Here is a 27,905-nt window from a genome sequence, read left to right on the forward strand (position 1 = left end):
ATTTATTTATTTTAGAATTTTAGGGAAAAACCAAACACCAAGGCTTCTAGAATCAGAAAATATTTGCCTTTTAGCTATATAAAAATTAAAAGTTAAGCCTATACTGGACAATTTTAGAATCTTTGAATTCAAAGATTTCTCCTATCATTGTACTAATCTCATATTTGATTTCTCTTTCAACAGAGAGAACATATAAAAACATGTTTAGCATTTCCTCCCTTTCCAGGTTGCATTTTATCTTGAGTAGATTTAAAAGCAGATTAGTTGTAATAGGATTCCAGGATGTGGGCAGATGTCTACTTGTCACGGATGATCTCTCTTGCAATCAGCTCCTTCATTATTTCATTGGCACCACCATAGATTGGCTGAACGCGGGCATCCACATAAGCTCTAAGTAAATCAGAAGATGATTGAATGAATAAATAAAAGATACTGGAAGTTATAAGTTTTGTCTCAGCAGGAAACTATTGATTCCTTTAAAGTATTCATTTAATGAAATCCAAAAAATAAAAGTTCCCTATAAATTACTTTTTTTTTCAGTATGGCATTCATCCTAGATTTGTATAATTATCAAATTCTATTAAGGTACTGATCATTTGTACAGCTTTTAGTTTGCTTGATGTTTAGATTACAATTTAGATTACAATTTCAAAATAACATTAAAAAAAATGTTTATTTATTTTTGAGAGAGAGGGAGCATGAGCAGGGAAGGGACAGGGAGAGAGGGAGAGAGAATCCCAAGCAGGCTCTGAGCCATCAGCACAGAGCCTGATGCAGGGCTTGAATTCACGAACCTTGAGATCATGACCTGAGAAGAAACCAAGAGTTGGTCGCTTAACTGACTGAGCCGCCCAGGAACCCCAATAATAACATTTATTAGTATGTTTCATTTGATTTAATTTTGTAAACTTCAGCACATATACTAGCATTCTAAAAAAGGCTGTTTCAGATTTAGAGTGGATAGAATGTCTCAATTTCTTATTATCTTTAATGTTTCCTTAAAAATGTTGAAATCCACTGGTTTTATAGGAAACAAAAGAGAAAAGAAAGTATCTATTTTCTAACATCCCTTAGATTTCACCACCACTGCTGCCATCAGGAGTATAAATCGATGCTTTAGAAAATATTACTTCCCACAAAGTTAACAAGTAACTTATTTTTTAGAAATGGTTAGTAGTCATTCCAGTAATGTATGACATTAAAATACTGAGTAGCTGAGTTTACTCACACACACACACACACACACACACACACACACACACACACACACGTTACCAGGAATTCACTTTCGGTAGCAAAGATAGCAACCGTGATACTGTATAGTTGTTTTTACCTTTTCTCATTTCATTTTATCCTCTCAACTCCAGCATCAGGAAGGATAAATATTATTATTGTTTTGTAGGTAAGGGAACTGAGATGCAGTGTAGTTAATACACATATTAATTAATGGTTGTTATTTAGTGATCACATAACAGATAATTGGCAGGCTGGATTGAGAAGGTAGGTATCCTGCCACTTTGGCAAGTATCTTTTTTATTATATCATAGTATTTTCATTGGCCCAAGCATGTAGGATTAGTTATTGAGCTTTGGACCCAAATTCAAAGGCATTTTTTTTCTCAAGCATAGAATCTATTTTTGGTTTTTGCTTTTTATTTTTTAATGTTTTTTTTAATTTAACATTTGAGACAAATTAAATATGCTGGCTCTCTAGGAACATGACCAATTCTGGACTCTTCATATTCTTCATGGTACCTTATAAAAAGTAAGCATTCAGTAAATATTTACTGACTTAGTGTATTACCAAGGAATTTTAGAGTCTCAATACCTACTTTTTGTTGAAACTTGGAATCTACAGATATTTGTATTTTCAAGTATATATATTTTTTCTTTTGAACAGATTCCATTGTGCTCACAAAATCCAGCACTTGCATATGGAGAATCTACGTGGCACTTTGGCCTACTTCAGCAATCTCAATGCTTCCAGACATTTTTGGATTGCATTGGGCTTTTTTTTTCTTTTTTTCACATTAAAGAAATTCCAATGGAGTAGGTAATGAAAGAGATCAGTAGACCTTTTATAGGTTACTAATTAAATTCAGTCATCAACTAAAATTAACAGAGAAAGGCAGCAGAAGGAATGTTTAACCACACAGTGATGGAGCTCTGTATCTCAGGCTGTTCTTCCTAGCATGGCAGAGAGGTCTTGAAACGGCAATGCTTAAGCCTCACCTCTTACAGGCCCCAAGCCTAATGAGTAAGAGTGAAATAAGTTCACTAGTTTAAGACCAGTTATTTAAAAAACAACAACAACAAAATGAAACAAAGCAAAAAAGCAAAAAAAGAAAAAAAAAAGAAAAAAAAAAGAAGCACCTGTTTTATCTGCAAAATCAAGACTCAGCAATACACACACATAAATACACAAATAAAATAGCTTAATCCGAGGATATAAGAAACACCATTAGAGTGATTTTTTTTTTCCTATCAAATCAAAATCTGTGCACTGCAACCACATAACCCCTAATGTGTCTAATCAGCCTTTGATACTATCTACTACTCTATCTCTTGTTAACTTATGAAAAGTTCTTTCCTTGTATCTCTGGGGTGAGAAATAGCAGTCTAGTTTAAAAGTTCATACAATCTTTGAACTAACAAACCAGCCAAGAAGGGGATTATTATTCTTGAAAGGAAATATAAGTCTCTCAAATTGAAACCAGGGGTTTCAAATAAGCCATCAAGCTACAATTTTTGCTTGCTACTGACCTGAAGGAATCGCCTCTAAGAAAACACAGAGCAAGACTTACTCTGCACTCTAATCTTAAGTCATGTGGATGGGTGACCCCTCACCTCATGTATCTTCCTTAGAACCCGAACTAGACTAGACAAACTAATCCACTACATGTTTACATTTCCAGCAGTGGTTGGAACAACACACTTAAGTATAAAAATAGAGACATTCATTATGATTTGACTTTCTTAGCATTGTGATTATTGTGAATAAGATGGATTAATATTATGAATAAAACATGAAAATGCACAGAAAAAAATTCCAGGGATGATTTAATTTGTGCTAGCATAACTCAGTGTTTACTTCTGATTTCATGACTACACAAAGATAAAAAAAAAAAAAAAATCTGCTTTTGATTAAGGCTCGTTTGAAGTAGTTCTGAAAGGATATACCAAAATCCAAGTCCAAGGATTGCCAAAAAAATAAATATATAAATAAAATCATTTAGTTACTTCGCATCTACATTCCCAAAGAAAGGAAAGCCCTAGTTGTTGCTGAGTTTTTATAAAGGTTATAAATTATACACACCCTGTGATTAAAGCTTTCTGAACTAATTTTACAGAAAATTAGCAGATTATATCTATGCTGCAGCTTCTGTTCTTAATTTAACTTAACTAAAATGTTTATTTTCCTCATTAAAGACCATAAATGTATCAAATGTTTCCAACTATGTTTGCCAAAATGATAAATGTCAAAGTCAGTTTGAATACTAATTTGATAATTTTCCCTTTAGATAGTATGTATTTACATTAAAATTAGAATAGAAAAAGTGTTTTTTTAAGTTTATTTATTTTTGCAAGGAAGAGAGAGTGTGTGTGCACAGGGAAGCAGCAGAGAGAGAGGGAGAGAGAGAGAGAGAGAGAGAGAGAGAGAATCCCAAGCAGGCTCTGCACCATCAGCACAGAGCCCAATGCAGAGCTTGATGTGGGGATTGATGTGGGGCTTGAACTCACCAACCATGAGATCATGACCTGAGTCAAAGTTAGACACTTAACCAACAGAGCCACTAGGAAAAAAAAAAAAAACAAACCAAACCAAAACAAAACAAAAAACAAAAAAACCTAGAAAAAACTAAAAAAAACTAAAAACAAAAACAAAAAAATCTAAAAACTAGAAAAAGTTTTTAGAAGCCCATAGCATCCATATTCTCAGATTCAGAACTAAACCAGACCTGTGTCCATATAGTAAAACTTCTTTAAGTAAGTTTTATAAACTGAAAATATTGTTAAATTAGAGGAAAGGTTTATTTTCTAGAGTGATGACGAGAAATGTCAAGGGGAAGAGGGAAAGAAGAGATTATGGAAGTGGAGAAAGAAATGTAGAAGAGGATGCTGCCTACTGACAAACCAGTACTGCTTCAAACTAATAACAAGAATATTCATATGTAAGAGAGTAAAAAAGGGTGCATTTAATTTCTTTGGAAGGAAATAAAAATTATATCTGGAAAAAATTATTACTTTTAACTTGTTTTTTAGAGAAAATAATCAAATGCTTAAGATATGACAACTTAGATCTTTTTCATGTACAAATTTTTTCCTAAAGTGCCTTTTTTTTACTTTTAAAAAGTGATTTTTTTTAAAATTTTTTTTTCAACGTTTTTTATTTATTTTTGGGACAGAGAGAGACAGAGCATGAACGGGGGAGGCGCAGAGAGAGAGGGAGACACAGAATCGGAAACAGGCTCCAGGCTCCGAGCCATCAGCCCAGAGCCTGACGCGGGGCTCAAACTCACGGACCGCGAGATCGTGACCTGGCTGAAGTCGGACGCTCAACCGACTGCGCCACCCAGGCACCCCAAAAGTGATATTTTTAAAAGAAGACATATAAATGACCAACGGTATATGAATAAATGCTCACTGTCACCAATCATCAGGCAAATACAAATCAAAACCACAAGGAGATATCACCTCACACCTGTGAGGATGGCTATTAACAAAAAACAAAGGCCAACAAGTGTTGGTGAGAATGTGGAGAAATTGGAACCCCTGCACACTGTTGGAGGGAATACAAAACAGGGCAGCTGTGATGGAAAATAGTATGGAGGTTCCTCAAAAAATTAAACAGAACTACCACATATCCTAAAATTCCACTTCTAGGTATTTATTGCAAAGAATTGAAATCAGGACCTGCATGCAATATTAGCACTCACATGTTCATTGCAGTATTATTCACAATAGCCAAGATGTGGAAACAACCTAAGCGTCCACAGACAGACGAATGTATACGGAAAATGGAATGGAATACTAGTCAACCTTCAAACAGAAGGAAATTCTGCAATGTGTGACAACTTGGATGGACTTGAACATTCTGCTACGTGAAATAAGCCAGTCACTGAAAGACAAATACTACATGATTCCTACAGAATCTAAGAGGTATGATGGTTGTCAGGAACAAAGGAAGGGGATAATGGGGAATTATTAATCAATGGGCATAGGGTTTCAGTTAAGCAAGATGAATAGGCCTTAGAGATCTGCAGCACAACGTTGTACCTACACTTAACAGTACAGCATGGCAGGGTGCCTGGGTGGCTCAGTTGGTTAAGCATCTGACTCTTGATTTCGGCTCAGGTCATGATCTCACAGTTCTTGAGTTCAAGCCCTGCATCAGGCTCTGTGCTGATAGTGCAGAGCCAGCTTGGGATTCTCTCCCTCTTCTCTCTCTGACCCTCCCCTGCTGACATGCACGTGTACTTTCTCTGTCTCTCTTTCAAAATAAATAAACATTTAAAAAAATACAGTATGCGACACATAAAAATTTATGAAGAGGGTAGATCTCATGTTAAATGTTCTTGCCAGAGTAAAATAAAATAAAATAAAATAAAATAAAATAAGATAAAATAACTAATAGCCAATGCAAATTAAAGGAAGAATAATAACCTATTTTCTATGCATTATGTTAGCACAAAGTTTAAAAAGCAAGAACATTCATAGTTTAGGAGGATAAGTATCCTCAGACTTTTTTCATTTGAGTAAGAGTTGCTACTAACTGGAGAAAATGATTGGGCAATGTATTAAAATTTAAAATGTGCATATTTTTGAAATAGCAATACTACTTTTGGAACTCTGTCCCATTATAATCGAAAACACATGTATCTAAGACAAACGCATAAAGGTGTTCTGTCGCAGCATTCATTGCTTGTCATAGCAAAAAAGTAGAAATAACGAGATTATGGTTAACCAATAAAATACAATATCCAACTATAACAAAAGTGATATTAGTCCTTCTGTAAAACGATTCAAATAAAGCCAAGTTTTATTATATCCTGATCTCTTCCCTTTCTTTAAAAGCGATAAAATCCTTTCTTTAAAAGGTTATCAGGTGGGCTGATAACCTGAAGCTGTTTCATCTGGTTGAACACACTCTGTAGTCAGCTGACAAATGCAAAGATTTTGCATCTCTTTTCCCTCTACACTCAATGCACAAAGTACAGTAAAGAAATTTTCCTTTTTCTTCACATCATCCAGAAGTGCGTACCACAACAGCCATACTCACTTTGTAATCGGGTACTCCCACATGTATCCCCAGGCTCCATGGAGCTGGACACAGTCATAAGCTACAGTGTTTTGTAACTCACTTGCCCTGGATGACCAAAATAAAAAGCAAAAAAGGAACATTTCAAATGGGTTTTCGCGAGGTGCTTCACAATCAGGAAACAAATAATTTATGACTGTTTAAATACGTACATTTATCAAACAATTACAATGAGACATATTAGCCAACAAGAGAAGACTGATATAAATTACATATGAATAAACTTCTGGAAAATTTTCATGTAATGAATACTTTCTGCATCAGTTGGTTCTGGCTGGGTTTTTGTTAAAGCTAGAAATAAAAAAATGGAAAGCATAGTCTATTAGGTTTTGGGCTACTTTAGGCTTAAGAAGGACATAATAAAAACTTGAATTTTGTCTAATTTATTTAAATTCTCCATATAATCTCAGTTAAATATACAGTTATACAGCCATCTATTTTCTTTTGCCTTGTGATATGTCTTTTTCTCCAAAGATGCCACTTCTACCCGAAAGTTGCAAGTCTGAATTTCAGTAACTGTGAAAAAAATTTTTTAGAGTTTTTCAGAAATAAACTGAAAGTAAAAGTAAAAACCTAAAAAGTACTATTAAAGTACATACCATCATATAGGAAACTTTTAAAAGATTACTTGGGTATTATTATTCCCAAAGTATATGTATATTAATATGAAATACTTGAGAAATATTCTTGTTTGGTCTCATTACAGTAATTCTAACTACCATTAAAATTCATAAGATAATTGGTAGGGATTTTATTCATCTCAACATAAAAATATAAGTTCAAAATTCTTTTCACCCCATTTTTCTTTTTTTTTCTTTTTTAATTAGAGATTCCTTTTCATGTTTATTTAGTTTTGAGAGAGAGAGAGAGAGCAAGCAGAAAAGGGGCAGAGAGAGAGGGAGACACAGAATCTGAAGCCGGCTCTACGCTGTCAGCACAAAGCCCGACATGGGGCTCAAACCCACGAACTGTGAGACCATGACCTGGGCCAAAATCGGACACTCAACCAAATGAGCCACCCAGGCATCTCATTTTTCCCTTAAAAAAATTTTTTTTAAATGTTTATTTATTTATTTTTGAGAGACAGACATAGTGTGAGTTGGGGAGGGGCAGAGAGAGAGGGAGACACAGAATCCAAAGCAGGCTCCAGGCTCTGAGCTGTCAGCACAGAGCCAGATGTGGGGCTTGAGCCCACAAATCGTGAGATCATGACCTGAGCTGAAGTCTGGCACTTAAGCGACTGAGCCACCCAGGTGCCCCTCCTTTTTCTTTTTTTTTTTTTAACCTCTGCCCACAACATGGGACTTGAGCTCATGACCCTAAGATCAGGAGTTGTATGCTCTACTGACTGAGCCAGCCAGGCTCCCCTAAAAGTATTTTTCAATAATGGGAAACCTAAAGCAAAAGTAAGCATAGACACATTTGCCTATTTTAAATAATTTTTAACTCTCAGCAATAGCCAAACTATGAAAAGAGCCCAAGTGTCCATTGACTGATGAATGATAAAGATGTAGTATATTTATATAATGGACTATTACTCAGCCATTAAAAATAATGAAATCTTGCCATTTGCAACAACGTGGATGGAGCTAGAGAGTATTATGCTAAGAGAAATAAGTCAGTCAGAGAAAGACAAACACCATATGATTTCACTCTTATGTGCAATTTAGATACATGTGGGAAACAGATATACATATGGGAAGGGGGGAAAAAAGAGAGAGAGAGAGGGAAGCGAACCATAAGAGACTCTTCATGATAGAGAACAAACTCAGGGATCGATGGAGGGTGGTGGGTAGGGGATGGGTTAAATGGCTGATAGGTATTAAGGAGGGCATTTGTTGTCATGAACACTGGGTGTTACATGTAAGTGATAAATCACTAAATTATACTCCTGCAATCAACATTACACTATATGTTAACTAATTAGAATTTAAATAAAAATTTGGGAAAAAAATAAAATAACTTTTAACTCAAGCCATAAGACAGGTGAGGATGTTTCTAAAAAGTACAGCAACAATATAATGATTAACAGGTAAGACTCAGGAGGCAACAATATTTGGAATTCTATAAATTTTTGTATTTGGCAAGTATTTTAGTGAAATATTCACTGGGTATAACTAGCTGCTTCCTCTCCTTCAATGTGAAGTAACAGTATGTCTAGAAACTTGGTGTTTTTAGGAACAATGAGGTTAATAGCTATCTGAATATTTCTTTTTCTAAAAATACCTTGCCTAAAAAATTTTTACACTTTTCCAACTAGTCACAGGATTTGCTATAAATGTAAATGTAAAATGTCCCCCCCTAAAAGAAGTTCCCAGTAATTCCACATCAGTTCCAACCTGGCAGTTTTATTATTTTGGAATCATTTCATAAAGAACTATTCTGCATACTTCTCCACTCTAGTTCTGACTGAACTGAACACAGGTTAATGAATAATGACAGGAATTTTCTTCTAAGTTATTTTTGGGCTAATGAGATATGAGAATGTTTGTTTTTAAAACAGAGGAAACCAAGCCCATTTTCAGTATCTGATTTAAACCATGTTCTTGCATCTTAAAATAAACAAAGGCCTTATAGGAGTCTCTTTTCAATTAACTCATCTTTAATACAATTGCTAGTCATCTTTAATACAAATGAAAGTTCTTTCCAAATTTAATAGGACACTTTCCCTTTCACTTAATAGAGGATGTGCAACTTCTGATTGGATAATCAATTTTTCATAAATTTTTCTTAGATCTGGACACATTTTAAAATAAAAAATGGAGTCTAATCTACTCATTTCAGAGATATCAAAATGTTGGCCCAGAGAGAATTATTAATATTTTTAAGTGCATTTTTTATTTTGAGAGAGAGAGAGAGAGAGAGAGAGAGCACAAGAAGAGGAGGGGCAGAGAGAGAGGGAGAGTGAGGATTCCAAGCAGGCTCCAAACTGTCAGCACAGAGCCCAACTCGGGGCTCAAACTCATGAGCCGTAAGATCAGGACCTGAGCCAGAATTGAAAGTTGGACACTTAACCGAATGGTCACCCAGGTGCCCCAACCCAGAGAGAATTAAATTTAATTATAGTTATTTAATGAAAGAATTGGGATTCAATCTCAGGACTCTAAGTGGTAATGTTCTTTTGTGGTCTCACTATACTGCCACTCATCAGAAAATTTGAAATTAAACTACTACTTGAATGAGTTAATCAGTCATCCTACTTCAATACCATAATATCTTACTCTCTTTTTTAAATGTTTATTTATTTTAATGTTTATTTATATTTGAGAGAGAGAGAGAGAGAGCATGCACGCATTAGTGGGGGAGGGGCAGAGAGAGAGGGAGACACAGAATCTGAAGCAGGCTCCAGGCTCCGAGCTGTCAGCACAGGGCCTGATGTGGGGCTCAAACTCACGAACTATGAGATCATGACCTGAGCCATTAACTGACTGAGCCACCTAGAGGCCCCAAATGTTTATCTATTTCTGAGAGAGAGAGAGAGAAAGAGAGAGACAGAGAGACAAAGTACAGAAAGCGTGCGTGGAGTTGGGGAGAGGCAGAGAGAGAAAGGAACAGAGGATCCAAAGGTACCTCTGTGCTGACAGCAGAAAGCCCAATGCAGGGCTCGAACTCTCGAACCTTGAGATCATGACCTGAGCCGAAGTCAGACTCTTAACTGACTGAGCCACCCAGGCGCCGCAATATCTTATTTTCAATTGCAAGCTAAAAGTTAAATCAACTTGAGTAATTTTTAGCACACTATAAATAGGCTTAATGGGACCTTTCAGCGTTTTTTAAAAAGTTGGTTCCTACTGTTAGTTTTCATTTTCACAGCCTTCTTCTTTTAAGACCCTCAAGGTTGAGTTTAAAGTTGGAAGAATTCCATAACAGTCTATGCAAACACCACATTTTAATTACTGAGGCACGCATACCAATATTTCGCCATGGCAGCAGTGGCAGGGTCCAGACATTTCTTTTCATGCAGCTGGAGACAGCTGTCCACAAAAGCTCTGGTTACACAAATGTGTGTTTTTAATTCTGCCAGCTTATGCTGCACTGTCTTGAGTTTAAAAGAAATGAAAGGGGGAAAAAAGTGAGCATACTAAAAGAGCACATTTTTAGTCACCTAGCATATCTAAAATTATATAATAAAAGACCTTTAGAGCAAAACAAAAGTGGAATTACTGTTTGTTTTTTTACTCTCCAAAAGAGGCAAATATTAACTAAACGGCTTAAATTTAAAACCCACAATACTCATCACCACTAAGGAAAGTTGTACTAGAAGATGGAAAAACAAAAAAAGAGATAAATGATAAATAACATCTCATGTTTTAGATTAAAAAGTTTAGACCATTTAGGGAAACTGCTTGAAAACCAGCATGACTTTAATAGGTGAGCACCATCTTGTGGTATAGTCCTTTAAGTACAGCTGTTAAAAGCACCTATTTTCCTCTGGAATCTAAAACCATGAAGAATTTCTCTCTCTCTCTCTCTCTCTCTCTCTCTCTGTCTCTCTTCTATTTTAGAGAGTGAGAGTGAGAGAGAACTGAGGAGAGGGGCAGAGAAAGAGAGAGAGGGAGAGAGAGAGAGAATCTTAAGCAAGTTCCATGCTCAGCATACAGCCTGACTCAGGGCTCCATCCCACGACCCTGGGATCATGACCTGAGTCAAAATCAAGAGTGGGTTGCTCAACTGACTGAGCCACCCAGACACCCCCACATCTTTTTTTTTTTTTAAGTATACATATTTTTTAATTAAGTATATATATTTCTCTATTCTGATTCTTTGTTCTAGAGTAAAATAACAAAGTAACAAGCTGGAAAGACAACATTAAAAACATTAATTAAACATTATTTTATATTGGGAAGTAGTTAGTCTAGATCTATAGAATGCAGTAGAAGAACGACATCAGCACTCAAGAGATCAAAGTCGTATCCTTCAGCCTCTTCCCCCTCTCTCCACCCTCCCCCACTGACTCTCCTCAATAGCTAGTCTCTAACTTGAACTGAATGGTCTGGAATGGTCAACAACGTCAACATATTATACTTTCTCTTGCCGGCCACAGACAACCTATAGCGGCCTTGGAAATCATTCTATCTAGACTATTCTCAAGTGTTCTTGACTGCTTTCATTTCAATCAAATATTTTTACATTCCAGATTCTTGGCTCCCACACCTTAAATTCTGAGGTTACATTTGGTATCTTTGGCACCAACTTTTGAACCTCCTTCAGGAAACTGACTTGGATTTGACATATTGGCTTTCCACTTTGAGTAACTCCCCAAAATACACCCCATTCTAGTTGACCTCTCAAGTTCAAGGCCCAGGACTGGTCAGCTGGCTTTCCCTTCCTTATGAAAATACAGGCAGAAACAGAGTTTTGATCATTCTGCTATGGGATTTACAAGTGAGACCTTCACTGTGGCTAAAAAAAAGCATGGAAGTTAGTGAAAAAGGTTGCACAGTTCAACTCAAACAAGACATTAATATGCCCCACCTATGTACTGGCAAGTTCAAACCCAAGATTGAGTTCCCAATAGGAAGCCTTCAGGGACCAGATTCTCATGAGGATGCTGGCCCTGCCTGCCATTCGTACTGGTTATAACAATTCTCAAACCACAAAACTGAACCTTTCAACATCATTGTAGTGGGGACAGTTTGGGAACTTTCCATTTCTAGAAAAGGAATATAATAAGACCGTGGACCAGGCAAAACCAGCGTGTCAGGAGGAGTAGGAACTCTGAGGGACAGATTCCTCAGAGGTGTATCAATGTAACTACCATACTAATGAAAAACCCAATTGACTGCCTTTCCCTTGGCTTTATTCCATCCTGTTCTAGAAACAGACAATATAGCTGGCACCTAATGGTTCTAAAACCAAACAGTAGGATGGCTGATGCCACACATTTTCCACCTCTGTATCCTGGCCTCTAATTCAGAACATGCTGGGTCACATCAAAACTTTCTTCCCCTCTCACTCTTTCCTTACATTGTCTATCTCCCTTTCTATCCATTTATATTTAATTAGGCCAAATCTGTACACAATAAATCAGCACAGAGTTTCCCACCTCTGCCAAGATTACTCATAGAAAATCTAGAGATAGAACAAGAAAAAAAAAGTGGGGAAATATTCTATACATTGAAAACAGATGAGTATATATTCCCTCTGAGCCGACTCCTGGCTTCGTTCAAGGACACCAACCATGATACTTCATTTGGAAGATAAGGGAGAATCTGACAAGTGTCCAGATAGTTTTGTCCTCTCCCTATTGTGATGGCACACTTGAAAATTTATGTACTATTTACAGTATGAAGGAATCAAGATCTCTAAGCCCAATTCCCTTCCATGAGAGCTGTTTTTCTGGGAATTCTGGGAGCTTGCAGAAGCTGAAGTTAAATTTTAGACCAGGATGGGCTCATTTAGAACTCTTTCTTTTAAAAGAAAAATGAAAAAAAATTTTTTGTTTAATGTTTACCTATTTTGAGAGAGAGACAGAGACAGAGACTGAGCGGGGGAGGGGCAGAGAGAGAGAGAGGGAGACACAGAATCTGAAGCAGGCTCCAGGCTTCGAGCTGTCAGCACAGATCCCAATGCAGGGCTGGAGCCCAGGAATCATAAGATCATGACCTGAGCCAAAGTTGAACGCTTAGCTGACTGAGCCACCCAGGTGTTAAAGAACTCTTTCTTTAATTCGCTTAGTGAGGTCCACAGGTTTGAAGAAATTAATGCCTCCAAGAGTACATAATTTACTTTCTGGGGATTATATTTGCATATTCTTGGCATCACATTGGGTGTTACTATATAAAATTTGTCTGGGTTCTTTACCACAGACATTGTATCTAGCTTTCAGAAATTATTGTGTAATGGGTGGGGGCTAATAATTGTACCACACATTATTAGCAAGGTGTTTTTTGTGAATGATCAACACTTGTAACACTACTTTTAAACATTCATTACTAATCGCTAATAGATAATACTACAGCTAGCATTTAAATAAATTCCTCAAAACTTACTAAGTGTATCAGATCAAGTCTCTTTCAGAGTTCTGAATGACATTATTCTCAGAATCATGGAATTATAGAATTGGAATACACTTTGGAGAGGTTATCCAGCCCATATTCCATTTAAACATTACTGTTAATTGTACTGTAATATATTATGATTCAAATATAAAATATAACATCTTCGGTTTGCTACCTATTTTTATAATTAACTCCACACTCAAGGTCTTAAGAACTGGATAATTACATTTTGGAGGAATGTAAGGAAGAAGTATCATTTTTTTTCCCTCTCCTATCCTTTTCATAATATTCTGTGCCCTTAGACTCAAGAGCACATCCCACACAGGAAATAACTAAAGTTTGTCTTAGAAAAGAACATCACATTTTCACTTCATCGCCCATGGGTGAGGGAAGTGAGGAAAGAAAAAAGGTCTATCTACTTTCAATTTCTGGGTAGTAAAACTAGGATAGGAGTTAAGAGTGTATGTTCCAGGACCGCCTGAGTGGCTCAGTCAGTTAAGCGTCCAGCATCGGCTCAGGTCACGATCTCAGGGTTCCTGGGTCCCAGTCCCGTGTCGGGCTCTGTACTGACAGCTCGGAGCCTGGAATCTGCTTCAGATTCTGTGTCTCCATCTCCTCTGCCCCTTCCCAGCTTGTGCTTTGTCCCTCTCTCTCTCTCTCTCTCTCAAAAATAAACATTTGAGGTGTCTGGGTGGCTCAGTCAGTTAAGCATCTGACTCTTGGTTTTGTCTGAGGTCATGATCTTCCAGGTTTGTGAGTTCGAGCCCCTCATCGTTGGGATCTGCGCCGACAGCAGGGAGCTTGCTTGGGATTCTGTCTCCCTCTCTCTCTGCCCCTCCCCCACTCACGCTGTCTCTGTCTCTCTCAAAATAAATAAATAAACCTAAAAAATAAACGTTAAAATTTAAGAAAAGATTTAAAAAAAGAGTGTAGTTTTCAGAGTTATAATGTCTGTGTAATCTTGGGAAACTTGCTTAACCTCTCCATGCCTCAATCTCTTTATCTGTAAAATGAAGGTAAAAAGAATGCTTATAAAGAGAGTTGTGAAGAAAAAAACAAGATAATCCATTTAGCACAGTGTCTAGTACATGGGAACAATGTAACAAATCAGTCATTATCATTATTTAATAACTGAATTTTACCATTTTATTGTCTATTCCATGGAAAAATCATAAGATGTGACATCAAATATCTCCATATTTGAATGAATGAAAAGGAATAAAAATCTTATAATAATTGCAACTTAAGTATGGTTAGGTCTCCATTCTACAAAGAAAATGATTTTTTTGTGAAATGCACTGAAATGGTCAGAAAGGCCCCAAATGTTCAAAATTCAAGCATAACAAAGATAAAGGAAACTGAATAGTTAAATGATTGTAAAATGACATTTGGCTAAGTATAATACAACATTTAAAGGTCTTCTATTTCATATTAATAACTGGAACAATAGTGTACCAAGCTCTAGAATAGGAGGTGTAAGCATATATTGGTCATTCATCTTCTTTGAATACATTCCTAGATTGACTATTAAAATATTCAAAGATCCTTATTTCAGTAAAGCAGAAAGATTAGAAGAAATATCCCAGAAATCTGAGAACATAATAAATTTACTTGAAAAACCAGACTACAGGTAGCGTAGTACACTGGTGGAAGTGATACTACTGCCACCTAGTGACAGTTTGGTAAACTCCCTTTGAAAGAAGGTAGTGCTTCATAAAATAGCGCTCGCTTTGAAAAAGATTAAAACTATATTCTCTCTTTTTGCTGTCAAAGTGTATGTATTTATTTAGTATATATTAGTCAAATACACATATTACGGACTTTTTTTCTTCTCTGGGAAAACATTATACGAGTTTCCTATTTCCTTCATGGTCAAATGTCAAATCATATTTAACGTTCTGAGCTATAAACAATCTGGGTAATATCATAGTCATCTTTATTGTAATTTAATATGAATTCCATAAAAGGAGATGTAGATTTCCAAGGGGATGGAAAATATGCCTATTTGATTTACTTTTTATAGTGTCCATAACAGGGCCAAAGGCGTGAGGTGGTGATGGTTGGTTTTCAGAAGCAAAAGCTATTACAGGCACACTTTGTTTTATTGCTCTTTGCAGATGTTGCATTTTTTACAAATGAAAGGTCTGTGGCAAATCTGTGGAGCAAGTCAATTGGTGCCATTTTCCCAATAGCATTTGCTCACGTGTCTCTGCGTCATATTTTGGTAATTTTCACAGTATTTCAAACTTTTTCACTATCATTATATTTGTCATGGTGATCAGTGATCTTTGATGTTACTCGTCTTCTTGTTTTGAGGCACCATGAACCACGCCCATATAAGATGGCGAATTTGATCGATACGTGTGCGTGTTCTGACTGCTCCACTGGCCAGCCGTTCCCCATCTCCCCTTCTCCTTGAGCTTCCTTATTCCCTGAGACCCAACAATACTGAAATGAGACCAGTTAATAACCCTACAATGGCTTCTAAGTGTCCAAGTGAAAGGAAGAGTCACACGTCTCTCACTTTAAATCAAAAGCTGGAAACAACTAAGCTTACTTATGTCAAAAGCCAAGATAGGCTGAAAGCCAGGCCTCTTGTGCCAGTTAGCCATGCTGTGAATGCAAAGGAAAGTTCTTAAAGGAAATTAAAAGTGCTACTCCAGTGAACACATGAATGATAAAAAAGTGAAGAAGCCTTATGCTGATATGGAGAAAGTTGTAGTGGTCTAAATAGAAGCTCTAACCAGCCACAACATCCCCTGAAGCCAACACCTAATCCAGAGCAAGGCCCTAACTCTCTTCAATTCTATGAAGGCTGAGAGAGGTAAGGAGCTTGAAGAAGTCTGAAGTTGGCAGAGGTTGGTTCATGAGGCTTAAGGAAAGAAGCCGTCTCCATAACGTAAATGTGCAAGGTGAAGCAGCAAGCGCTAATGTGGAAACTGAGGCAGGCTATCCAGAAATTCTAGCTAAGATAATTAACAAAGGTGGCCACACTAAACAACAGATTTTAAATGTAGATGAAACAGCCTTACATTGCAAGAAGATGCCATCTAGGACTTTCACAGCTAGGAAGATGACAATACCTGGCTTCAAAGCTTCAAAGAACAGGCTGACTTTCTTATTAGGGGCTAATGCAGCTGGTGACTTTAAGTTGAAGCCAATGTTCACTTACTATTCTGAAAATCCTAGGGCCTTTAAGAATTATGCTAAATCTACTCTGCCTCTGCTCTAGAACTGGAACAATAAAGTCTGGATGACAGTACATCTATTTACAACGTGTTTGGCTTATTGCATATTTTAAGCCCAGTGTTGAGATCTACTGCTCAGGAAAAAAATTCCTTTCAAATATTACTGTTCGTTGACAATGCACCCAGTCACCCAAGAGTTCTGACTGAGATGGACAATGAGATTAATGCTGTTTTCATGCTTGCTAAGACAACATCCATTCCACAGCCCATGCATTAAGGAGTAATTTTGATTTTCAAGTTGTATTATTTAAGAAATACATTGCATAAGGCTGTAGCTGTCATAGATAGTGATTCCTCTAGTGGATCCAGGCAAAGTAAATTGAAAACCTTCTGGAAAGAATCTACCATTCCAGATGCCATGAAAAACATTCATGAGGCATAGGAAGAGACTGAAATACTAACATTAACAGGAGTTTTAGAAGTTGATTCCAACCTTCCTGGATAACTTTGAGGGATTCAAGACTTCAGTGGAGAAAGTGACTGTGGGATGTTGTGGGAATAGCGAGAGAATTAGAATCGGGAGCCCGCGGGTGCCTGGGTGGCTCAGTCAGTTGAGTGTCCAACTCTTGATCTTGGCTCAGGTCATGATCTCACAGTTCATGGGACTGAACCCCACATTGGGCTCTGCATTGACAGCTTGGGATTCTCTCTCCCTCTCTCTCTCTGCCCCTCCCCTGCTTGTGCACACACCTCTCTCTCTCTCTCAAAAGAAATAAGCTTAAAAAAAAAAGAAGTGGAGCCTGGAGATATGACCGAATTGCCGCAATCTTATAATAAAACTTTAATTGATGAGGAGTTGCTTCTTATGGATGCATAAAAAAAATTGGTTTTCTTGAAATGGAACTACTCCTGGCAAAAATGCTGCAAAGATTGTGGAAAAGAAGACAAAAGATATAGAATATTACATAAATTTAGTTGATAAATTTAGTTGATAAAGCATCAGGTTTGAGAGGATTGATTTCAATTCTGAAAGAAGTTCTACTGTGTATAAAATGCTATCAAACAGCACTGCATGCTACAGAGAAATTGTTTGTTGAAGGAAGAGTCAGTTGATGTTGCAAGTTTTGTTGTTGTCTTTTAAAAAAGGCACAGCCACCCAGCCTTCAGCAACCACCACCCTGATCAGTCAGCATCCATCAACATGAAGGCAAGACCCTCCATCAGCGAAAGATTACCACTCACTGAAAGCTAGATGATGGCTAGCACTTTTTAGCAATAAAGTATTTTTTAATAAAGGTATGGACGCCATTTAGACATAATGCTATTGCACACTTAATAGACTACAGTATAGTGTAAACACAACTTTTATATGCACTAGGAAAACAAAAATTTCATTATAATCGCTTTATTGTGATATTCTGGAACAGAACCTGCAATACCTCCGAGGTATGCCTATAACGCACTTTGGGTAAAGTTCCGAAAGTCACAGAGTAATACCACTTCATATTGCTAGCAGCTTATAGTGTGTATTTTCAGAATCACACCTATCAAATTACATTTCAGCATCTAACCTTTAGAAGGCAGTCAATACATATTTGCTCAGTGAAACAAAATGGAATAAGTTATGTATATCACTATTTCTCAAAGGGAGACTATTGGCATTTTGAGTGAGACAATTAGTTGCTATAGGAAACTATCTCTGAATTACAGGACATTTAACCATACTGGCCTCCAGAGCACTAAATACCAAACACACCCCCAGTTGCTGTGTACCCCACCTCCTGAGGGGTTCTAAATGCCTGAGGGGAAGAGGGCAATCACCTAGAATCACTCATAGGTATAAATTAATGATATGCAAATTAAAAAAATTTTTTTTTTAACGTTTATTTATTTTTTTGGGACAGAGAGAGACAGAGCATGAACGGGGGAGGGGCAGAGAGAGAGGGAGACACAGAATCGGAAACAGGGTCCAGGCTCTGAGCCATCAGCCCAGAGCCCGACGCGGGGCTCGAACTCACGGACCGCGAGATCGTGACCTGGCTGAAGTCGGACGCTTAACCGACTGCGCCACCCAGGCGCCCCAATGATATGCAAATTAAAAGGAATTTACAGTATAAAATCCTCACTCTGTTTTTGTATAAAGTCAATTCTTCTCACTATTTTTTAAGTGTTTATTTATTTGTTTTGAGAGACAGAGAACACGAGTGGGGGAGAGGCAGAGAGAGACAGGGAGAGAGAGAATCTCAAGCAGGCTCTGCACTGAAGTGTGGAGCCTGACCCAGGGCTCGAACTCCTGAACAGCAAGATCATGACCTCAGCCCAAATCAAGTATTAGATGCTTAACTGACTGAGCCACCCAGGTACCTCTAAAATCCTTACTCTTTTTAAAAATTTTTTTATTATTTTTTCCTTTAAGTTTATTTATTTATTTTGAGAGAGACGGAGCACAAGCTGAGGAGGGGCAGAGAGAAAAAGAGAATCCCCAGAAGACTCCGCAGGGTCAGTGCAGAGCCCGATGTGGGGCTTGAACTCACAAAACGGTGTGATCGTGACCTGAGCTGAAGTCAGATTCTCAACCGACTGAGCTACCCAGGCAACCCTAAAATCCTTACTCTTAAGGAAATCACAATTTAGGAAAGTCAAGTCATACTACTTTTTAAAAATGTTTTCTAAAGTGTGTGCCTCATGTTTACAGATTCAGAACAACTATTTTTGGATCTGTTATGCCAATAAGAAAGTTAGGACCTAAAGAAGCTTTTTCAGAATGGAAAAAAGTTATGTTGATGAACAACAGAGTAGGTTCCCTTTATTGGAACAAAATAGAAGACGACATTATGTAAGGTAAAAATAGCAAACTGTAATGAGTGCTAAATTTGCCAGGCAATATTCTGACCACATTGTGTATATTATCTCAGCTAATCCTCACAGCAATTCTATAAGGTAGCTACGGATATCATTCACATCTTGCAAATAAGAAAATGCTTCCTAGAGAGATCATACAACCTGACTAGACCATGGAGATCCAAGTGGCTGAGCTAGGACTTAAAAATGACTGAAGTTAATTCCATAAAGCTGGTCCTCAAAGGCTATCAAAGTGTTTCATCTCCGCCTTGCCCTTCACAAAGCCCTTCATAAGCCATTCCACTTGAAACTGTTTAGGTAGATTTCCAACTCCAGGTTTTTTGCTGGCAAAATGTTGAAGCAACTTTATGGCTAAATTGTTTATAAACTTTTCTTTCATTTAAGAAGAAACTAGAGTCTAATATTTGATTGGCATGGTTAGTGATTATGGCCACCTTATGCTGAGTTTTTTGGCAAAAACCTTAAACTTCCTTGCAAAACCTTAAACAATCATCCACCTTCTCTGTGTTTGATCATCAATAGCTAAATCCTTCTAGTAAATCTAAAACACAAAAAAGCAGAAGGTACCACTATACACCCATAATCATTAACCTCATCTGAGTCCTCAATACTGCTCACTACTGCTCACAGCCTTATTATATTTGTCTAGTTAGTTCAGTCTCTTACTTTGAAAGGGTATCTCAAATATTCCTCTCTCTCCATGGACACCTGCATGCCCCCTTCACTCACCTCTTTTTCTTTTTTTTTTTTAAATTTTTTTTTTTTCAACGTTTATTTATTTTTGGGACAGAGAGAGACAGAGCATGGACGGGGGAGGGGCAGAGAGAGAGGGAGACACAGAATCGGAAACAGGCTCCAGGCTCCGAGCCATCAGCCCAGAGCCTGACGCGGGGCTCGAACTCACGCACCGCGAGATCGTGACCTGGCTGAAGTCGGACGCTTAACCGACTGCGCCACCCAGGCGCCCCAGTCACCTCTTTTTCAAGAGCTGAGTTTCCCTATGTTATTTAAGGAAAATGGAAGTCTTCATAAAGAGCTTTTGCAATTTTCTACCAACAGAGCTAAGTGTCTGACTGAACCCATACCCATTCTTTCCTCTTTTCTTCCCGTCACAACGGAGCAAACACCTCTGCGGTGGAGGTGGGAAGGACTACCTTTCCATATGCTTTCGCACCCACACCCTGATTCTTTCTCAAATATCATAGCAGTTTTCTTCATATCTACAATCTTTCTTTCTTTACTAAATCCTTTCTCTAGGTATTAAAACATGCTCCCAGGGGCACCTGGGTGGCTCAGTTGGTTAAGAGTCAGCTCCTAACCAACTTCACCTCAGGTCATGATTTGAGGTTTGTGAGTTCAAGCCCCATGACGGGCTCTGTGCTGACAGCTCAGAGCCTGAAGCCTGCCTTCAGCTTCTATGTCCCTCTCTCTCTCTCCCCCTCCCCTGCTTGCTCTCTCTCTCCCCCTCCCCTGCTTGCTCTCTCTCTGTCACTTAAAAACAAATAAACATTAAAAAATGAAAAAAAAAAGTGCTTCCAGCATTCTTATCCTAATAATAACAAAAAAAAACCTTAAATCTTACAAGTATGTCACTTGACCCCAAGATTCTGTCACCCACCATCGTCTTCTTACTCCCTAGTAACCTACCTACCATTCACAGCCAAACTCAGGAAAGAGCTGTGTGCCATCAGTATCTTTACTTCCTCATTTCTATTTACCCCTTTACTTACTCTGGCCTGGTGCAACCACACTCTAGTCCGTTATCAGCTCCCTATTGCAATGTCCAATGGGCACTCTTGATTCTCATCTTGTTTTCCCTTTAAGCAACCTGTGGCCCTACTCCTGCCTACTTGAAATCTCCTGTTCTCTTAGCTTCTGTGACTCTACTTGCTTGATTTGCTTTTTTCTTTCTAGTCCTTCATTCTGTGTTGTCTTTGCTGGTTTCTCCCTACTAGTCCACCTTTAAATACTAAATTTTTCTCAGGACTCTGTCCTAGGACCTCTTATCTTACTCTCTACTCTTTATCCCTCAATGGTCTCATCCACCTCAATGGATTCTAATACCACCTCTATGAGAGTTATTCCATATTTGTGTTTAGATGAGGAAACTGATGTCGCTCAATACTAAATCATGACAATAAGCTTACCTGTAGATGTGCAAGTGTTTTCCCAAAAGCTTTTCTTTGTCTAACGTAATTCCTGGTTTCTTCGAACATGAATTCACTGGCTGAAAGTCCCATTTCAGCAATCACTAGCCTTTCCTATAACCCAAAATTAGGTCTTAAGCATCATTCTAATTCCACAAGATTTTGATGATAATAAATTCAATAAATAATCGTTATAAAACTCCTAAAAGTTAATTTATTTCTTAATTCTATAAAAAAATGCTCCCATAGATTTATAAGAATATTGGACATAGCCATAGTAATTCTTTAAAACAAATCCTTTATTTTTATAAATGTCTGTCTTTACTACATATACATATATACAAAATTTATTTAATTCCTTCATCAGTCATCTATGAGAAAAGAAATATGAAATTGTTGACTTTTATTTATTGATATTCTAATAGGTCTATGGAAATCAACCTTTTAAAGCGGATAGGTTAAATTCTGCCTACTAGTATCCATGGTCAGTTTAAATCCATCTTGCTGGTGATTTTTATATTCTATTCTATTTCCATGGCAGTATTCCTAACCTTGTCCCCAATTTAGCCCAGGCTGTGGCAATCACTAGACAAACGCACCTATGTTTCTATGCTGGCATGTGAGGTTCAACAATCACATAGGCACCACACTCCAAAAACACAGATGTGAGAGCTAACTATGATGGACTAAAACTTTCCGGTATGATGATTCCTTGGTATCATCAAAAAAAAAAAAAAAAAAAATTCTGCCAAATATTTTGGCTGATATTTCCTTACAAGGAGATAAGAATTCTTGACTTGTAGTTAAGAAGCTAAAATCATTGTAAGAAGGTATCACAGAACTAAAATACCTAATTTTCCTAGTCATTTATAAGCTTTGATTGGATATCCTTGAGTTCAGTTATTTACTTATCTAGGCTACAAAACTCAGGTTTTTTGTTGGTTGGTTGGTTGGTTTATGTAGTCTCCACACCCCACAACGTGGGGCCTGAACTCATGACCCTGAGATCAAGATCTGAGCTGAGATTAAGAGTCAGATGCTTCACTGACTGAGCCATCCGTGCACCCCAAGAAGTCAGGGTTTTTTTCAACTTTAACTTTACTCAAATGATTGGCTATGTCACAAGTTTTATATGCACGAATTTACATAGTTCTATTTCATACCACTTTATTAACTAATCAAAAGATGGAATATTTAATAATTCTGACCTGTGGAAGTTCTTGCATGAGGTGATAGAAGCCTTTATTCTCTTCTCCAAGTAGGGCACTAGCTGGTAACCGTACATCCTCAAAGAATAATTCTGCAGTATCCTAAGGGATCACACAATTAAGTACAGAATGATCTCACTTAAATCTCACAACACTCTAATGAGGTGACTATTATTTCCATTTAAGAAAACAAAAAGAAGAACAAAAGAAACTGGAAGCCAAGTTGGAGTAGTTAATGAATACATCTAGTAGGTAATAAACCACGGATTCAAACCCAGATCCATTTGATTCTAAAAATTTGTGGCTTTCCCACTGCAATACACTGTCATTTTTCCTTTTGGTAATGAAAAAAAGCTACCAAATAATTACCAAATAATAGAAAAATATTTTCTGCTTTTATTCCATAATTTTCTTCAATCAATTTAATAGAAGGTCTATTAACATATAATTTTGCCATTTCTGAAGCAGATATTCAAAATATGCTGATTCACTTCCACTGCTGAACAACAGAGATAATTTAGATAAATGGAATAAATCTCTCTTACCATTTCTTTTCTTTCTTTTTTTTTTTTTTTTTTTAACATTTGTTTGTTTGTAGAGAGCAAGCACGAGTGGGGGAGGGATAGAGAGAGAGTGGGAGAGAAAGAATCCCAACCAGGCTCCATGCTGACAGCACAGAGCCTGATGCAGGGCTCAAATTCACAAACTGTGAGATCATAACCCGAGTTGAAATCAAGAGTCAGAGGGGCGCCTGGGTGGCGCAGTCGGTTAAGCATCCGACTTCAGCCAGGTCATGATCTCGCGGTCTGTGAGTTCGAGCCCTGCGTCAGGCTCTGGGCTGATGGCTCAGAGCCTGGAGCCTGTTTCCGATTCTGTGTCTCCCTCTCTCTCTGCCCCTCCCCCGTTCATGCTCTGTCTCTCTCTGTCCCAAAAATAAATAAACGTTGAAAAAAAAATTAAAAAAAAACAAAACAAAAAGAGTCAGAAACTTAATGAACTGAGCCTCCCAGCACCCCTCTCTTTCCATTTCTGAAAAGCATATTTTAGGAATCTGGCATAGGAAGGTATGATTTGCTACATGTAGTTCTATAAAGTATATTTGAGTACACGCAATTATTTATAATTAATAATTCATATTGTGACTTACCTGGGCTTTTAGTCCCATTTTATGTAGCTTTCGTCCCTTGATAAATCCTTTCATTCCATTTTCCACCAGAAAAAGGCTAATGCCATGAGCAGGAGAGTGAGCTTCATGATTTGTGATTGCCACTACGATCACAATGTCACTTAGCTGCCCATTACTGATGAATACCTGCAAACCCCAAATTTACTGTGACACTTCACAATAAACCAGGTCGATGTTTAAGTCATGATGGGAGGAAAGTATATTCAAGAAGACTAAACCAGACAAGACATGCTTTATGCCTCTCTTTGTACTCTATCCAAATATCTTCAGTGTTGATTATTCATATATGAGGTTATTAAAAAGTACAGGGAAAACAACCCATTGCTTCAAAGAATGAAGTCAGTACATTTTCATTCCATAATTAATACTGTAAATAATGAACAGAGCTTATTATGTCTTTTCTAAATTAAAGCAAAATACTCTATGATAACTATATGATAAACTATATTTTAGAAAGAAACTGAAAATGAGAAAAAGGAATCTGTTCTAAATGGCAACATTAAAGTATTTGTACTCTCACAACAGTTTTTGAAAAGGCATGGATTTGATTTTGATGATGGATGGCCTACTTCTTTCCAAATGGCCTCAATAAGGAGATAATGATTAAAGAGGGATAAAATAACATACTAAATAAGAGACATGAGATTACCAGATGATATTTATTTATCAAACAGATATACCCAGCACAAATTATTAACTTATTCTGTGCCTTTCTTGGGTCACCTCAAGCACTTCCATGGCTTTAATTACCATCTATCTGCTAATGACTCCAAATCTTTAAGTGAAATTTCTTGCTAAGTTTCAGACCTGTATACCTACCTGCCTCTGGAGAGTCCGCCTGATGACTCATGGGCAGAACATATCTTTTCCTACCCTTAACTCTTAACTAATCTTGAATATAAATCTATTTTTCCTATCTCAGTGAATGGTGCCAAAAAAAAAATCATGTTATCATCTTGCTTCATATTCAATTTGACTTCTAATTCTCTCTAATCCATTTCAATACTTTATGAATCCACTCACTTCCTTTCTCTTCTATTGCCATTACCTTATTTCGGGGCCTCATCATTTCTTAAGTTCCTACAACTGATGTCCCTGCACCTCTATTATTCATCATGATCTCAGAGACCTTTTTTACAATGCAATCTAATCATATCATTTTCATATTTTGAAATCTCTGAATAGCTCGTAATAGGCCTCAGGATAAACTGTAAACCTTTAGAAGGACATATAAAACTCATCAAAAACTGGCACTAGCTTATCAGTCCAACCTTATCTTTTATCTCATTTTTCTCATTCCCTGTCCTCAGGTCAACTCCACTGAACTAATTGCTATCCTTTCTATTCTAAGGTCTTCTTTACCTATGTGTCTTCAGAAATCTTGTTTCCTCCACTGGGTGGCTGTTTCCCAATGCTGCTAGGATACATCCTACCATTCTGGACTAAAGTCTTCCCAAATTCTCCAGGCCAGGTTAAGAGCTCCTGTAAGCACTCTGAATTCACCATCATCTTAGCATTTATCAAACTGTATTCAAATGATCTATTCTTGTCTCTATCCCTTTGAAATAGTAGGAGTATAAAATGGCATCAGTTACTTCTATCACCTAACATCTATGCCCTTTATAAGATTTATGTTCTCAAATCCACAGTGCTGTACATAAAAATAATGGGAAATAAGCCAATGATGTTAGTGTTGTCTACATGATAGCAAGTGAAGGCCGTGGTGGTGGCCTGGTTATAAGTGACACAACAATCAGAGACCCTCAACATTTCTCTCTACAAGGAACTCCTCAAGGGCAGGGACTATCATCAGTGCTTAGAGTAGTGTTTGGCATATAGAAGGCTTTCAAGGATGTTTGCTGAATAAATGAGAAAAATGTGTTCCTAGAAAAAAAAATTATACATCATGGCCAATGTATTTTTTTCTACAATATTGCTCCATTATACCACTTGCTCAAAAACCTTTTAGGTCTCCCAATTTCATATTTTTCTAAGAGAATAATGACCATCTGTGTAGGTGCACAGTTGAATTGCTGAAATAGTGCTTTTCTGTTCTGAATCGCATGTCCAGGGATTAGTGTCTATAAGCTCTAAATCCACAGCCTCAGACATATATTAACAGACGTTATTATAGATAAAAGACAAACAATGGAATGAAAGGAAGGGAGGAGCTGTTTATACGAAAAAAATTGTTCACTTTAACACTCTGACTTCAATTTGGAAAAAGTGAATAGAATTCTTCAACAGTTTCTCTTAGACACAATTATGGAAGAAGGTTAATCGATTCTGAACCATTTCTGCAAGAGTCCAACAGAAGGCGAGTATTTCCAGTATGACTGCTTTCCTTTAAGAAAATTCTCTTTGTAAAAGGACTGTCTCAATTTCGTTCTTAATTATGACAGTCAAAACTCTTAATAGGGCTGGGATTATCCCTACTGAGGGCCATCATTTTTTTGGGTATTGAATGTTTATAAGTTCATTGTAGACGTTATATATAGTATATTGTTATAAAGAAAAGAGAAAAAAAATCCTCAAGTCCGTCATGTAGATATCATTATGAATTTCCTTTCTGTTTTTTTTTCCTTTTAACATAGTTGAAATGTATGTGCATTTTGTTACTTAGCTGAAATCTAGGTGTATAGAAGTTAATATGATCTCTTCACTTAATTATTTTCCTAAGCCATTAAAAACTTTGTGTCAACACTTTGATGGGCACATCTTAGGGTCATTTTTTTAAAGTTTATTTATTTGTGGGTGGGGGGGAGGGAAGGGCAGAGAGAGGGAAGAGAAAGAATCCCAAGACACAGGGATTGGTCTCTCGAACCGTGAGATCACGACCTGAGCCAAAATCAAGAGTTGATCCTTAACCTACTGAGCCACAAGGCACCCCTTAGGTCATCTTATTGAGGTACTATATTCACTTACTTATTCCTTTACTTTTGCTTCCTTTCAATTTTTTGTTATTTCTAATAGAGGTTTGGACATAGTCAGTGGAGTTTTCTTGGGTGGTTCCCACAGAAGAACTGCTAACAAAGCTGGAGTCATAAGAGAATGTGTTTCCCATTTGATCAAATATCTTAGTCTTCTGTGGCCCTCTGTGTGCAGAGTTAAGTGATTATTATACTGGAATCATCTTTATTATAATCTTTATTATACATGTTTACTATAATCCTTAAGACAAATAGTTTAGACTAAAATTTCTAACAGTTGTGGGGAATAAGCTTAGGAATTCCCTGAGGTTGCACTGATGGCTTAACAAGGCATAAGGAATTAGAAACCCACAGAATGAACACACCCAAGTTTGGCTAAATAAGATTAGGTAAACAAAATTAGGTAAATAGGTTGCAAAGGCCCCCAGTATAGGAGAAAGGTATAGGAATAGGAAATCTCAGGATGTTTTCATCATCCAAAATGAGGTAAACAAGATTAGGTATTCAGGGTGAAAATGCCCCCCCCCCCCCAAGTTAGTACAGTAACAGAAAGCTGCTTTCACAGGAAGGAAGGACAAAAACAGGAAAACAGGACTTTGGACCACAGGAGGATGAAGTTGCCCAGAGCTGGAGCTAATTAGCAAAAGAAAGATGCCTTGCTGACCCTGAGGTAGCATGCTCTGTCCTTCTTGTTCCCTAGGCCAGTTTAGGTAAACAGAGGTGGTGCCTCATGTCTGCTGTAAACAACTTTCCACCCAGCTCCAGGTTTAGTGTTGACCCAAACCCTAACACTGAATATCTTCAAAACGCCCTTTCCCTCATGCCCATGAGTTCATGTTCATGATTTCATTGTCTCTTTGTGTAAGTCCATCACGCTTGTAAGTCTTCTGATCCTAATAAAAACGGAGCAAGCACCCTTATTCGGCACTCTCGTCTCCTCCCTGACATTAGCCTCTCTCACATTTCAATCCTGCATCTGCTCTCTTGCTGGACAAGAGAGAACGCCAGACCTAGAGTCTATGACAAAAACTATGTTTGGGAAAATACTAGTGACTCAATCTATAA

The 27,905-nt window shown here is 37.4% G+C and overlaps 1 protein-coding gene across 2 annotated transcripts in view; it reads right to left on the bottom strand.

Annotated features, from left to right (window-relative positions):
- The window catches only part of ACADL (acyl-CoA dehydrogenase long chain), a 46,458-nt gene continuing 18,553 nt past the window's right edge, over positions 1–27,905 (bottom strand). For both annotated transcript variants that reach the window (XM_086719530.1, XM_025935394.2), the window contains 6 exons: positions 23,872–24,036; positions 22,725–22,826; positions 21,517–21,630; positions 10,230–10,357; positions 6,280–6,366; positions 1–390 (listed from right to left, as the gene is read on the bottom strand). In XM_086719530.1, the coding sequence (XP_086575656.1) occupies positions 297–390; positions 6,280–6,366; positions 10,230–10,357; positions 21,517–21,630; positions 22,725–22,826; positions 23,872–24,036 (690 nt within the window). In that variant the 3' untranslated portion in view covers positions 1–296. The remainder of the gene's footprint in view (positions 391–6,279; positions 6,367–10,229; positions 10,358–21,516; positions 21,631–22,724; positions 22,827–23,871; positions 24,037–27,905) is intronic.

This window comes from Puma concolor, chromosome C1 (assembly GCF_028749965.1).
Source record: "Puma concolor isolate L17-30 chromosome C1, mPumCon1.1.hap2, whole genome shotgun sequence".
Lineage (NCBI taxonomy): Eukaryota > Metazoa > Chordata > Mammalia > Carnivora > Felidae > Puma > Puma concolor.